The sequence below is a fragment of the Neovison vison genome, chromosome 12 (assembly GCF_020171115.1).
Source record: "Neovison vison isolate M4711 chromosome 12, ASM_NN_V1, whole genome shotgun sequence".
In the NCBI taxonomy this organism is placed as follows: Eukaryota; Metazoa; Chordata; class Mammalia; order Carnivora; family Mustelidae; genus Neogale; species Neogale vison.
This window is the reverse complement of record NC_058102.1, coordinates 39,300,087-39,316,807: the sequence shown is the minus strand read 5'-3', so window position 1 is coordinate 39,316,807 and position 16,721 is coordinate 39,300,087. Positions and strand designations below refer to the sequence as shown.

Here is a 16,721-nt window from a genome sequence, read left to right as displayed (position 1 = left end):
CTTTTTAAAAGTTAGGAAGATGTTATAAACCCATTTGAGACCAAATAAGAGAACCTCCTCAAGTAGCCTGAAAAAGAGAAATAGCTCTTACCAAATTGCTATTTTTTTTAAATTTTTTATTTTTTATAAACATATATTTTTATCCCCAGGGGTACAGGTCTGTGAATCGCCAGGTTTACACACTTCACAGCACTCACCAAAGCACATACCCTCCCCAATGTCCATAGCCCCACCCCCCTTCTCCGAACCCCCCTCCCCCCAGCAACCCTCACTTTGTTTTGTGAGATTGAGAGTCACTTATGTTTTGTCTCCCTCCCAATCCCATCTTGTTTCATTGATTCTTCTCCTACCCCCTTAACCCCCCATGTTGCACCACCACTTCCTCATTCAGGGAGATCATATGATAGTTGTCTTTCTCCGCTTGACTTATTTCGCTGAGCATGATACGCTCTAGTTCCATCCATGTTGTCGCAAATGGCAAGATTTCATTTCTTTTGATGGCTGCATAGTATTCCATTGTGTATATATACCACATCTTCTTGATCCATTCATCTGTTGATGGACATCTAGGTTTTTTCCATAGTTTGGCTATTGTGGACATTGCTGCTATAAACATTCGGGTGCATGTGCCCCTTTGGATCACTACGTTTATATCTTTAGGGTAAATACCCAGTAGTGCAATTGCTGGGTCATAGGACAGTTCTATTTTCAACATTTTGAGGAACCTCCATGCTGTTTTCCAGAGTGGTTGCACCAGCTTGCATTCCCACCAACAGTGTAGGAGGGTTCCCCTTTCTCCACGTCCTCGCCAGCATCTGTCATTTCCTGACTTGTCGATTTTTGCCATTCTGACTGGTGTGAGGTGGTATCTCATTGTGGTTTTGATTTGTATTTCCCTGATGCCGAGTGATATGGAGCACTTTTTCATGTGTCTGTTGGCCATCTGGATGTCTTCTTTGCAGAAATGTCTGTTCATGTCCTCTGCCCATTTCTTGATTGGATTATTTGTTCTTTGGGTGTTGAGTTTGCTAAGTTCTTTATAGATTTTGGACACTAGTCCTTTATCTGATATGTCGTTTGCAAATATCTTCTCCCATTCTGTCAGTTGTCTTTTGATTTTGTTAACTGTTTCCTTTGCTGTGCAAAAGCTTTTGACCAAATTGCTATTTTTAAGAGTTTTTAAAAATCTAAGTATAAAAAGACTAATGCTATTCTATAAGTGAACCAGGGGTAAATCCTCAAAACTGGATCTAATTCTCCCACATATATCCTTTCCAAATAAAGTAAATCTTTAGGCAAGGACCACAAGAAAAGGATAAAATGTACTAACTACTCAATTACCAAAAAAAAAAAAAAAAAAAGAATTGGTGATTTCATCACAGGGGGAGCATTGCTCAAGTAACTAGACAACAAAAGCCTGTAAAATACACTGTACTTAGTTCTACCTCAACTGCAGAGCTCAAAAGAAAAGAAAAATCCAGGAAGAAAAAATTTATTAAGCTGTGGGTAACTTTGGGGCTCTAAATCCACAATCACTTTAAATTTCTCAAGATTAGGGGAATAAATCCTTTCCAAACATAAGATTTATAAGCATGATTTTGAGAACATAAACTATATAGCCCATGACATGTATTAAGGCTACCACTGCTTAGTGGTAAGCATTTATGCAAGGATAAATGAATTTCAATTCTCATCTTTGGAAGGTCCAAAGTACATTCTAAGAAGCAACCACTCCTCAACCCTGTGTCCACATTTTTTTTTAAAGATTTTATTTATTTATTTGACAGAGAGAGATTACAAGTAGGCAGAGAGGCAGGCAGAGAGAGAGAGGAGGAAGCAGGCTCCCTGCTGAGCAGAGAGCCCGATACGGGACTCGATCCCAGGACCCTGAGATCATGACCTGAGCCGAAGGCAGAAGCTTAACCCACCCACTGAGCCACCCAGGCGCCCCCTGTGTCCACATTTTTATTGGGCAATAAGAATAAAATGATGTAGGTTAAGATTTTTTCACTGTTATGTCCCTTGTACCTAGAGCAAAACCTAGCACAAAGTAGGTGAATCAATGTGAATCAATGCAATATGCAAGAATTTAGGCTAAGGTTGATTTCCATATTCAGGAATAAGAGTGGATCCTTCTTTTTGGATGGTATTGGCAGGGGTAAGTGATTTTGCCAATATTAATTATTAGGTAGTCCCCTAGGTGATGACTGCCAACAGCTGGGTTTTATTCTAAGCACTGTTTGACTCTCAATGGCCCAGTCAGTTACATGGTAACTTCACAACCTACCCTCTAGCCATCATTCAACATTTTCCTTTTCATTAAAAAAGTAAGGGAGTTTATATTAAGCAACATGTACCCTAACACTCAAGTTGATGCCTTTAAAAAAAAAAAAATCTAGTGTAGTTAACATATCGTGTGGTATTAGTTTCAGGTGTACAATATAGTGATTCAACAATTCTATCATGTCACTCAGTGTTCATCAGGATAAGTGTATTCTTACAACTCAATCACCTATAGCACCCATTCTTTCTCTGGTAACCATCAGTTTGTTCTCCGTAGTTGAAGAATCTGTTTCTCGGTTTCTCTTTCTCTTTGTTCATTTGTTTCTTAAATTCCACTAGTGAAATCATATGGCATTTCTTTTTCTGACTTATTTCACTTCTACTGTCTCCAACCATTTACTACAAATGACAAGATTTCATTCTTTTTTATGGCTGAGTAATATTCCATTGTATATTCCGTATTGCCTCCCCACCAACACTCCCATTTTCTTCAACCACTCATCCATCACCAGACACTTGGGCTGCTTCCATATTTTGGCAATTGTAAATAATGCTGCAATAAACACAGGGGTGCATATATCTTTTCAAATTAGTGTTTCCATATGTAGGTAAACACTCTGAAGTAGAATTACTAGATCATATGATAGTTCTATGTTTAATTTTTTAGTAATCCCCACACTGTTTTACACAGTGGATGTACCAGTTTGCATTCCATCATCCAACATTCTTATTGCCCCTCCATACCAGTTGATAAATACCAATGTTGATAAATGAAGATTTATCAATGGCTGGCACCTCTGCATAGGCTCTCATTCAGAGGTGACTAGAGATAGAAATGTCTAATCGCTATTAAAATCCACAGGATGAGTTTGAGTCAAATTTTAATGTGGTGGGGTGAAGAAACTGCAATTTGGGCACTTTTTTATTATGAATTTTAGCTTATTATATAAGCTGTCTTTTCACACCCAACTTAATATTTATACATTTTTACACAGTTATGTGGCTACATTCTAACTTGGAACACTTTAAAGAGACTTACCTACTTAAAAAAAAATCTGGACTTTTATAATTAATCTCCTGAGATTCTCAATAAACATGAATAGATTCAAATTTTTTTAAAAAATTAAGATATATTTAGGATTTACCTTCTATTTGCCCAGAAAATGGGTAAGAAGATAAGAAGATAAGTGAAAAATGGCAAAGGAACAAGTAGATTTCTGTCATCTCCTTAAAAATTTTCCCATGAAAACATAAGTTGGATTATTTCAATATCCACATAGCTTTCACAATTAAGAAAACCTCTACGAATGCCCTCTGGTTTTTATATCGTCTGATAATTTCAATGACTATCAAGGCTTTAATTTTTCACAAAGAAAGGTAGCTCTTGATTCTGTGTCCTGAAAGGGAATATACAGGATAAAACTGAAAAAATTATGCTGGAAAACAAGGAAGGGCTAAAGGGACACAAAAGCCAACTTGGAAGGGACTCCTACTAGCTAAACACAAGACAATGTGGACATAAAAATAGTAAGTGGACTAAAACACACTAAGTAAGCAAGCGGTGGACTAAAACACACTAAATATATAAACATACATATGACTTACCTTTGGAGATTGCTTTAGCTGTGGTCTATTATTACTAAAATGATAAAGGGAAACAAACAATGTGATCTTATCTTACTCATATTTTAAGGAACCAAGTATTGGTAATTCAAAATTTCTCTTTAAAGAATTTCAACTACTAAGGTACATAGAATCAAAGAATTAGAAAACTATATGATATAATGGCATCTAATGATATAATGGGTCTGGGCAATAATTATCAATGTCTGCTAAAATCATTACATAAAAGGTTGAAGAGGAACTTTAAAATAGAATAATCAAAAATGAAACAAGATGGGATCAGGAGGGAGACAAACCATAAGTGACTCTTAATCTCACAAAACAAACTGAGGGTTGCTGGAGGGAGGGGGAGTCGGGAGAGGAGGGTGGGGTTATGGACATTGGGGAGGGTATGTGCTATGGTGAGTGCTGTCAAGTGTGTAAACCTGGCGATTCACAGACCTGTACCCCTGGGGATAAAAATACATATATATTTATTTAAAAAATAATAAAAAAAGAATAATCAAGCTAACACTATCCCAAATCTGTTATTCTTAACATTACTAAAAGTGAGAAAAGACATAGGGTGCCTTCTCATGTGATTCAATACAAAGTACACACAACCTATGAATTACTGTACAAAAGGTATATATATTGAATCTAATAAAGCCTCTATCTAATAAATAATTTGCAGAAAAACAGTGGGGATAGAGGAACAAATTAAACAGCATCATTAAGATGCAATCTGTCAAACCCAGAAAGTGGGAAATTCTACAGAGCAAATTATCTAATTTCCTCAATTTAAAAATAGCAAAAAATTGGAGGTATAATTTATATGCTAAAAAAGACTTAAGAAACATATCAACCAAATGACTCTCATTTAGATCTTTATTTGAATAAACTACAATAAGGACATTTTTGAGGTGTCTGGGGAAATCTGAACATAAAGTACTTACTATCTATGTGAGAGCCATGCAAAGGGGCCTCTCTAGTCTCCTATTGTGGGGAAGGTAATTAACTGACAGTTCTGTGGTCTGAATTTACCATGGTCTTCAACTAAGTCCCTATTTCCTGCAGGTGCTCCCTGCCAACAAAGAAGCATAGCATAGAATACAAAGTCAAGCCCACCCCTGCAAGATGTAGGTCTACTGCAATGAACAGGCACCTTTGGTTTGAGGACTTTTACGCTTCCCTAAAACTTCTTTCAAGCTGCACTATTATAAAGACTTCCTGCTCAGCCATCCTTCTTCCCTCTCTCCTTCACAGTAATCAGACCTGTACTAAGGTCTCCCAGCCTCTCCTAGGTCCTCACGGGTATTTTCCCCCAATAAATCTCTTGCAGGCCTTCCCCTCAGGAACCTACGCTAAACAGATGATATAAAAAAATTAGCATTAAATTTCTTATGTATGATAATATTATGGTTATTTAAGTTCTTATCTATTAGAGAAACATACATGAAATGATAGGATGATTAAAATTTAACTTTACAATACCCCAGGATAAACAGAAAAACGGGGGATAAAATAAAATAGCAATATATGGGGGCGCCTGGGTGGCTCAGTTAATGCCTCTGCCTTCAGCTCAGGTCATGATCTCGGGGTCCTGGGATCAAGCCCCGCATTGGGTTCTCTGCTCAGTGGGGTGCCTGCTTCCTCCTCTCTCTCTGCCTGCCCCTCTGCCTACTTGGATCTCTGTCAAATAAAAATAAAATCTTTACCAAAAAAAAAAAAAAGATTAGCAATATATGAATTATTTTCTCAACTTCTGTGCATATCTGGAGATGGTCATAGTAACAAGTGAAAAATACCTAACCGGTAATCCTCAGAACTGTTAATGTCATAAAAAATAAGAGAAGTCTAAGAAACTCTCACAACTAAGAGGACTGTTCAGAAATATAACTACTAAATGTAATGTGGTGTCTTAGATTGGAACCTAGAACAGAGAAAAGACATCAGTGAAAAACTGAGGAAGTCTGAATCAAATATATTGATAATAATGTATCAATATTGGTTCATTAGTTGTGACAAATACACCATGCTATTTTTTAAAAGATTTATTTATTTTAGAGACAGAGTGCAAGTCAGAGGTAGGGAAGGGCAGGGAGAGATAGAGAATACCAAGTAGACTCTGTGCCTAGTTCAAAGTCCAGTGTGGGCCTTGATCCCATGAACCTGACATCATGACCTGCACTGAAACCAAGAGTCGACTGTACCAACTAGGTGCCCCCAATGACATTTTTATTAACATATAACGTAATATTTGTCCCAGGGGTACAGTCTGTGAATCATTAGTCTTACACAGCGTTCACCATAGCACATACCCTCCCCAGTGTCCATAACCCAGCCACCCTATCCCTACCTCCCCACCCCCCCAGTAGCTCTCAGTTTGTTTCAGGAGATTAAGAGCCTCTTATGGTTTGACTCCCTCCCAAATCCATCTTGTTTCATTTCTTCCCTCCCTACCTGCCACAACCCCCTGCCCTGCCTCTCAAATTCCTCATATCAGAGAGAGTATATGGTAATTGTCTTTCTCCAATTGACTTATTTCGCTTAGCATCATACCCTCTAGTTCCACCCATGTTACTGCAAATGGCAAGATTTCGTTTGATGGCTGCATAGTATTCTAGATTGTGTGTGTGCGCGCGCATGTGCGCACACACACACACACATATATACATACACACACCACTTCTTCTTTATCCAGTCATGTGTTGATGGACATCTAGGTTCTTTCCATACTTTGGCTATTGTGCACACTGCTGTCATAAACATTTGGGTCCATGTGCCCCTTTGGATCACTACATTAGTATCTTTAGGGTAAATACCCAGTAGTGTGATTGCTGGGTTGTAGGGTAGCTCTATTTTCAACTTTTTGAGGAGCCTCCATACTGTTTTTCAGAGTGGCTGCACCAGCTTGCATTCCCACCAACACTGTAGGAGAGGTCCCCTTTCTCTGCATCCTCACCAAAAATCTGTCGTTTCCTGACTTGTTAGACATTCTGACAGGTATGAGATGGTATCTCACTGTGGTTTTGATTTGTATTTCCCTGATGCCAAGTGATGTTGAGTACTTTTTCATGTGTCTGTTGGCCATTTGGATGTCTTCTTTGCTGAAATGTCTGTTCATGTCTTGTGTCCATTTCTTGATTGGATTATTTGTTCTTTGGGTGTTGAGTTTGATAAGTTCTTTATAGATTTTTAGATACTAGCCCTTTATCTGATGTTGTTTGCAAATACCTTCTCCCACTCTGTTGGTTGTCTTTTGGTTTTGTTGACTGTTTCCTTTACTGTGCAAAAGCTTTTGATCTTGGTGAAGTCCCAATAGTTTATTTTGCCTTTGCTTCCCTTGCCTTTGGTGATGTTACTAGGAAAAAGTTGCTGCGGCTGAGGTCAAAGAGGTTGCTGCCTATGTTCTCCTCAAGGATATTGATGGATTCCTTTCTCACATTGAGGTCCTTCAACCATTTTGAGTGTTTTCGTGTGTGGTGTAAGGAAATGGTCCAGTTTCATTTTTCTGCAAGTGGCTGTCCAATTTTCCCAACACCATTTGTTGAAGAGACTTTTTTCCATTGGACATTCTTTCCTGCTTTATAGAAGATGAGTTGACGATAGAGTTGAGGGTCTATTTCTGGGCTCTTTCTTCTGTTCCATTGATCTTTGTGTCTGTTTTTGTGCCAGTACCATACTGTCTTGATGATGACAGCAATGTAATAGAGCTTGAAGTCTGGATTTGTGATGCCACCAACTTTGGCTTTCTTTTTCAATATTCCTTTGGCTATTCGAGGTCTTTTCTGGCTCCACATAAATTTTAGGATTATTTGTTCCATTTCTTTGAAAAAAATGGATGGGACTTTGATAGGGATTGCATTAAATGTACAGATTGCTTTAGGTAGCATAGACATTTTCACAATATTTGTTCTTCCAATCCATGAACATGGAACATTTTTCCATTTCTTTGTGTCTTCTTCAATTTCTTTCATGAGTGCTTTATAGTTTTCTGAGTATAGATTCTTTGCCTCTTTGGTTAGGTTTATTCCTAGGTATCTTATGGTTTTGGGTGCAACTGTAAATGGGATTGTCTCCTTAATTTCTCTTTCTTCTGTCTTGTGGTTGGTGTAAAGAAATGGAACTGATTTCTGTGCATTGATTTTATATCCTGACACTTTACTGAATTCCTGTACAAGTTCTAGCAGATTTGGAGTCTTTGGGTTTTCCACATAAAGTGTCACATCATCTGCAAAGAATGATAGTTTGATTTCTTCTTTGCCAATTTGGATGCCGTTTTCCTTCTTTTTGTTGTCTGATTGCTGAGGCTAAAACTTCTAGTACTATGTTGAATACCAGTGGCATGCACCACACTAATGAAAAACATTAGTAATGAGGAAAACTGGGTGTGAGGTATTCTTTTACTCACTGTACTAACTTCTCAGTAACTCTTTAATTTAAAATTCCTCTCTAGTACTTAAAAAGCAGAAATAATTAAAAATAATAAACTACCTGGAAAGAAAAGAAATATTCTAAATCAATAAACATAGACTTCAAATTTTTTCTTTACTCACTGATATGCAACACTGAATTTCTCCTTACTGATGAATTAGCTAGAAGATACTACTGATATTCTGAGTTCACAGTGAATTTTGAAGATTCAATCTCCGCATGGGCCACCCCAGTGTCCATACATGGAAAAAAACAACAAACCCCCAAATCAACAAAAACAAAACTGTAACTGATGAAACATATATTTGTTCCAATCAAGTTTTAAAATTTGAAGAAAAAAACACATTACTAAAAACCTTCAGGCAATAAGAGAGATCAAGCTTAACACAGTAAAACAAAGATTTCATTCCACAGTCTGTTGGACTTAAGAATCCATTTGAGTTCCAGAGATAATACTAAACTAATGCAGTTATGTCAAGCTGCCAATATCCACGCTGGGTCTTTTCCTAATACACTCTTTTGCATCATAAGCAACAATGAAAAGATCACCTTTTTTTTTTTTTAAGTCCACATTATATTATGTATATAATGTCCAAAAAAAGACCAAGATCTTTACCTAAAAATAGAAATGCACAATGCAAATTTGCAAGCATTGATCTGTATCAGAATCACTAAAACATGGATTGCCGGGCCTTACCTCATTCAGGGTCCAAGAGGTACTATTTCTAATCGATTTCAAAGTGAAGTCAATACTACTAGTGTGGGGACCACACTTTGAGAACCACTGGCAAACTGTTGAATAGTACAATGATTATGTCATAAAAGTGAATATGTTACAGCGAAGCACAAAGCACTGCTTTGTGACTTTGGGCAAATCACCCTTCCCAATCTGTATTTTGCACAAGTTTTAAAGAGTCAAATAAAAATATTTAAAGCACTTAACACAATGCCTGGCAAATGGTGCTACTGAACTTCTAATTATTTAATGCTGTTATGCTATCTTGCATTAGCGTTAAAGTTGTGCTCAAACTGTCAACCGAGTCACTATACTTAGCTGAACCTCTTAAGCTACACTGATCTTAAAGGAGTTAAAAGAAACATACTTAGTTTTTTGAAAGTGAAGAGTAAAGTTGGGCATTTGGTCCAATATTAAAAGGGAAGGTTTGCTTTCTAGCTTCCTTTTCAACCTTATCTGGTTAGACATCAAAATAAAATGAATGAATTGTAAAGGATATTATAACCAGTCCTACCTCTTTAGTATGAAGGTCCAAAATTACATAATTTCTCTCCAAGAAGTTAACCAGGAAGAAAACATAACTGCTTATAGATGTGAAAAGGAAACTAGACACAGGAGATTAAGAAAATATGTGGGCAGTATACAGCTACTGATAGAATTGTGTGCACGCATAGAGTGAATCTAGAAGAAAAAAAACAGGGATTTGATGAAGTCTAAGATAAAGGCCTCAAGGTCCCATTACAACTAAGAGACCTTACAATTTTTTCAACAGGCTTACTAATGGAGTAGGTTCTTGTATAAGGACTTGAGACATTATCTAAACAGTCTGACTGAAGGATGCTTGTTCACTTGTTAGACATGCATGACATTACTGAGAAGATTAATTTACAGTTCTAGAAGTAAAGAAGACTGATTAGCTTGTGCAGGTGTATGAAAAACGACACATTAGCAAAAGGTTATGTAAACCATTTACTCAAAAAACAAAGACCAGATTTTTACATTCCCAGACTCCTACTTATCTTTTTCAAACTATCAAGGACCTGAAATTCTTTGAACACCATCAGATTTAGTTGATAAGAGATCCAAATTTGAATTAGGAAATTATTCATGGAGTTTTAAAACAAAGACCATTAAAATTTTCAGTCAGATTGAAAATGTACACTTCCTCACTTCTTCAAGAAATCCCACCACTGAAGTACACAGATCTTAGCAATATGGCATTTTTATTTTTTACAACATTTTTCCTTCTACAATAATGTATACTAAAGATTCAAATGTACTGTTTTAGTAAGAGGCACACAAATTAATTAGAATATTAACGTCATCCCTTAACTCCAGAAGTAAAACTCATGGTCAGCGTTTTACTGACAGTTCAGGGAGGAAAAAAGATAATTAACCATTGTTGAAAAATAAATGAAAATTTATTTTTATTGAGTATTATTTTACATGCAAAACATATTAGAAGTCAATCTATATCAAGTTGACTATTCCAACATGAAAACCTATGCCATGGTAATTATAAAAGCTCTCTACACAATACTAATGTCGTCAATAAATTATCCAGGTGTTTTTCTATAAATATTTAATTACCTGAATTAACTGATTTTTCAACAAAACAGTAAATTTTAGTTTTCATATGGTTTTTGCTGGTAGCAGGAGCCATCTGATACTTAAACTCAGAAGAAAAACCCTGATTAAAATAGCCAAATCTTCCCCCAAAAAAGTTCATCAAAAAAAGTAATGTATATCTGTTAGGTATCCAGAGGAGTCAAAACAAAATAGGAACATAATTAGTGTCCATCAAGTGATCATCACTAACACTCTATTATTACCAAAGAAATATGTGTCAGGATGTGAACTGCTTATTAAATGTAAATACTTAAAAACAAACTAGTAATCAGTAATGTACAGAGAATACCTTTAATAGTTTGTTGTATCTGAAATATTATTGAGTTCTTTTTACTTCATTACTGCTATATTCCTTAACAATATTCTCTTCATAAAGAATAATTACCTAAATGAAATATAGTAAGATATTTCCCAACATGCATCAGGTCTTCCACTCCACCATTCAGTAAATGCTGCAGCAAATTAAATGGTACCTATTAACTAGACCTGAAAGACAATGGCTAGGTAACACCAAAAACAAAAACCAAAAACCAAAAAACAAATTTTTGAATGAACCATTCAGATTAGACCAGCTAATGCTAATTAAGGTTATACTTTGTGCTACTGACACACACTACATAGACTGTACACTGCTGAATGAAAGGGCTGATCCATGTCCATTTTTTAAAAATGTCTATAAAAATTTAACTAGATACCTATCAGAATAGTAAATACTTGCGAAAAGATATGAAAATTTAATATATTTATAGTCCTCATCCATATTCCTCTCATATACTGACACGTAATTACTTTTAGAATGGGGAGAACATTTTAACATGCTGTGAGAGTCTAGCTAAGTAAAATTAAAAAAACAGCATGGGTTTAGGTTTTCTAGGATAACTTTTTAAGTCAATACTGAGAATGAAACAACCAACTTCTATACTTTAATGAGAAACTTAACAACATGGGGGAAGCACCTAAAGAGCAAAACATTTGTTGTCTATTAGTATTATGCTTTCAGCTTAATGGAACAACAAAAGTGGCACTAGTTCTCAGATAAGTAACATATAAATTATAATCCTAGTTGATGGGATGTCCTTTACTTATGAGAGTGAACACAGTTCACACAGTTCCAAAGCAAAGGAAGTAAAGCTTACCATTACATATTAGGAATGGTTCAGATACAGTAAGAGAATGTTCAGCACTCACTAACTCCTTGAATGCTAGATCTTTCTCAATACTATTTCTACCAATGAAAAACTGGTGTGTTTGGTTTCTTACATTACAAGATGAAAATCTATGCTGGAATCTTGTAACAGGCTATTAACTAAACCATGAACAGTTACTAAATAAGTGCCAATTACTAGGCACGGACTCAAGATTATAAAACTACAAAAAAGACAAAAGATGACTATCACTATACATATGAATATTGTCTAGGACATCAGATCAATGATCAAACCAAAGGTCTTTCCTGTTTTATATTACAGTGTTGAACTTACAAAGTCATTATACTGACTTGTATTTTCAACAAAGTGTTAGTGGACTCAAAATGTTACATTTTAATTTGCAATTATAAAAATCCAGATTAATCCAGAAAACATAAACCCACATATAATTGAGGTAGGGTTTTCACCTTAAGAATACATTGTTTTAAACCACAATTAAAAAGTTAATTAAAAAAAAATCATTGCTACATGTGTCTGCCCTGATACTAATTTTTTATGTTTTAAACTACTTGAGCCAGTGTGACTGTGCTAATCTTAATCTCTGTATTTAGTAAATTCCCTCAGAAATACATAACCACCAATCTCTTCCTTTCTAAAGGTGATTGTAGTACAATAAAATAATAATTCTAGAAAAATGAAAAATGGAGGTTACTTTGTAATTCCAAGTTAATGCATGTCAGAAATCAGGAAAGACAAGTCATGTTCATGCTTCAAAATTAATAAATTTCTTGTTTTGAAAATAATATCATAAACACATTAAAACTTTGAGTATGCTTTATTATGCCATAAATTCCCAGGAAATATAAGAAATATCATTTCTGAGTGGTACTAAAAATTTCACAAATACTAGCATTCTATTGACAACAGCCAAGTTTTCTAAGGTAATGCACATGTCTTTACCTTTTTAAAATCTCAATGTTTTTTTTCAACCTCAAGGCTTTTTATACATTTTAAAGGGAAATTGTAAAAGATCCTACTTAATTTTTCAATATTCAGTGTCAAAATCTATAAGTGATATAAATATACATTTTAAGGCCAAGAGGAAGGACTGCTTGTGAACTGCTTTGCTTAAGTTGTCAAGCTCCTGTATTTGCACTAGGTATTATGTAAAAAATCATTGCTGGAAACTTTTCTAACAAACTGAAGATAAGGAAAATTTAAAAACAGTCCCGTCTTTAAAAGCACTAATAACTGGCATAATTTTAAAAAGGGAAATGAAATATTCCTTTATTTACATATGGATTAAATAGAAGTTTCAAAAACTTTACTGAAAAACCAGCACACTAATATATTTTAAGGCTGGATACTGACAGCATTTTCACAACATCCAAAGCTTGGATGCAAACTAGGAAATACTGCTATTTCTACCACATACTTAAGGGTAATTGAAGGGAGATGAGTGCCTCAGAACCAAGGCAGTAACTGAACCTGGCATACCACTCTGATATGTGGAGAGCAGGTCACTGTTCCCATGTTTGCTAACATTCTTCAAAAAGGATGCCCTTATGCAATAATTCTGTAACTATATCAAGTTTGGTAATCTAACATTAAACTTTTGGGTAAATATACTTAAACATATGAAAACTTCCCCAGAGACCAGATAAATTATTAAATAAACTAAAAGGGGGACAAAATGCTCATAGCTAACATATGTTAATTATAGGGTCTGCAGTGGAAGATAGAGAAAGGAAAGAGGCAACAGGAGCTATTTCCAAACCTAGGTTATGATCAGAATCATCAGACAGTGAGATTTAAAAATTCTGTCCAGGGTCTCAACCTAAATCTATCTAGAAATTACAGCCTGGGAATTCTTTGTAGGCAAAAGTGATTCTGATGATCAACCAAGGCTGAAACTTCTGAATGAGAAGCCAACCTAGAATTATAGAATTCAACATGGATGATATTTATCATTTACTCTACATTTTGTCCAACCGTCTCATTTCCCTATTTTTCCAGTAGTAAATAATGAAAGGACTTGGCAAGTAAAGAAAAAGTTAGTAGGTTACCCAAAATGGATTTTACTATGTTTAATTGGACAAAACAGCATTAGTATACTGTTTGGGATTCAATTATCAGACAGACATTCCTTAATGTTTATATATTTTAAAAGAGGGGGTTTTCCTTACTCAACATGAAAATTTAATATACAACTCTAAACACTAAATGATATTTAATAGAAAATTTATATACTTCAAAAATTTTTTAAATTGTTTTTAAAAATCCAATGTTAGGAAGAAAATCCCTTAAATTTGAGGTAGGGAAATAATTCTCTCAAATGAGAATAACTGTATCATAGCGTTATTCTCCAAGTTAGAAATAAGCAAAGTATTTTGATATTATTTCTGTTTATGTGTTGTTTTGTAAATGTAAGTATAAATGTTTAAAGTGTGGATAAATATTTTGGTTTTGTTTTTAATGCAAATGATAATTAAAAATATAAATCTTTTTCTTTTACATTGAAATTGTACACACTCTACTGGAATGATGAGTTAACAACTTTTTAAATATTCTATGTTCATTTATAAACCTTGGAATAATAAAAACATAGTACCTACATAAGAAATTTTACAATGAAATTACAAGTTTATGTTTTTTAGACGTTATAGTGATTTTAAATTTTTTTCAATATTCAAATACAAAAATTGTATATTTTAATTTACTGTAGCACAATTCAAGTATTCTCTAAAATTTTTTATATTTAGCCAACTAGTACATGATATTAAATGACTTTTCATAATAGCTTTCCTTTTTAAAGATGACTGTTAGTACAAAATGGTATGACACTCTATTACTCTAAGCTGCTTAGAATAAGTTGAAAGAACAAATGACAATAGACAAAGCCTATATGAGTAAATCAACAACACATAAGTTTGCACACATCAGTAATAAGGCAATTGCAGGTAATTCCCCAAAATATTTGAATCCATGTAAACAAAGACTATGTATATTCCTTTAGGGAGAAAACACACTACCATAGATAAAATATATTCAAATGGTTGTGACTTTAAACCATATATTATTTGAATACCACACAAAACCAAAAGAGGCATAACTGATCATTTTAATAACTGAAAGATGTTACTTATTGGTGAAACAGAAGGTTGATACTGTTTTGAAATAATGAAAAAGAAGTATTTTGAAAATAAACACCCACTGTTTTCTCGAAATAAATATACATACTTAATGTATTGCAGCATAGGAATATTATCCTAGCATTAACCATAACATTCAATCAGTAGTTTTAAAATATTTTTTCCACACTGGGTCTTGAATCTTCTACCTTGTTAGCTGACCAACAACTTTCAAAAGAGTTTTATTTTCCTGCTTTAGTTGTTCATTTTCATCTTCTATGTCATCTAGGTCCTTAAGCAAACAAAAAAGAAAATAACATAGGAGTTTTTTAAGTACTTAAAAATATTCTAAAGTTGATTTTAAAAAACACTTCAAAATAAATACATTCAAAGATAATTCATACATGCACTTAATTTGGAAAAAAGGCCAAGTTCCAAAAACAACTTTAGGTAGAGTATGCCCCACACCTGAAGGGAGCACCCACTACTCAACTCCTTCTCATTATTATCATGGTTAAGACAGATCACGTCTTGCCAGATTTTTCATTTTTAAGAGAAATAAAAAATCAGAATTCTTTAACTGTGAATCTTCTAATTTTTAATCATTATAAACAGCTTAATTTTTTAGTTAAGAACACCCCCCCCCCCAAATTGAGGGCTAAACAAAATAAATATGTGGACAGTATGAGGTTCAGGGTCTCGGATAACAGCCTGTGTCAAATGAGACATCAGAAAGATCGAGGTACAAGTTCTGGATGTACTCCTACCACCTTGTGTATCTTTAACAAGAGTGTATGTTGTGAGGTGAAAATCTGAGGAAGTGATAAAATGGAGGCATACAGTAAAGGAGATCTGGAGCACAGAGAGTTGATCTGGTTCAATTCATGTTAGGTTCCTCTATAACATTTTGTTTGAGGAAAAGGTTTTTAAAGCTCAAAAAAAAGAGAAAGCCACTAAACTAAGTAATCATCCTCCAGCTTTAAAGTTATATGATTCCAGGTCTATGTTCCCTATGTTAATCCTAGCACCATATATACAACAATTTGGTAAATATGAAGATAATCCACTCTAAGTTTTAGTTAGAAGAAACTATTTCAAGGCAGAATGCTTACTGATAGTTCTAAAAGCACATGTTTTAGAATTATCCTTGTAATTCAAAATACTAAAAGTTGGAGTAATCAATTTAAATTATAAGCATGCTACCAGATAGCAGCATTCTGATAAATTCAGCATACTGCCTTTGGACAATTATGTAAGTGTTTTTAAAATGTGCAAAAGTAGAATCTGCATTTACTCACAAACTAAATGAATGATGCTGGGTAACTTACCTGTTGAAAACAACAATAATATACAAGATTCTGAAAATTACTACAACTGAGACCTTTCCAAGATGTAGAATTAAGTAAGATATATTTCTGTATCATTACTAGATTAGAAACTCTGTAAGAGCAGATGTTTTATTATTCTTTTTAAGGCACAGTGCCTAAGACAGTACTAATACTACTTCAAAACTATTTTCAGATTTTATTAAATCATATTCCAAAACCAGTAGAGGAACACCTGTGTTCTAAACCAAGATGGAAGACTGTCTACAAAAACGGAAGAGCTCAGAATTAGGATTTTGGAATACCTGCTGTCAAATACTGGCTCAGATAGTTACTCTGTGATTCCATCTATGACCTTGAGCAAGTTAAACTAAGTTTTGCTCTCCTCATCTATTACCTATAGTTAATGCCTCAGAGCTTTATTTAGAAT

At 34.5% G+C, this 16,721-nt stretch overlaps 1 protein-coding gene across 1 annotated transcript in view; it reads right to left on the bottom strand.

The window, feature by feature from the left end:
- Positions 1 to 10,262: 10,262 nt before the first annotated feature.
- PAWR (pro-apoptotic WT1 regulator) overlaps positions 10,263 to 16,721 on the bottom strand; it is a 114,276-nt gene continuing 107,817 nt past the window's right edge. The window contains exon 6 of the mRNA XM_044228882.1: positions 10,263 to 15,258. Coding sequence (XP_044084817.1) covers positions 15,172 to 15,258 — 87 coding nt within the window. The 3' untranslated portion in view covers positions 10,263 to 15,171. The remainder of the gene's footprint in view (positions 15,259 to 16,721) is intronic.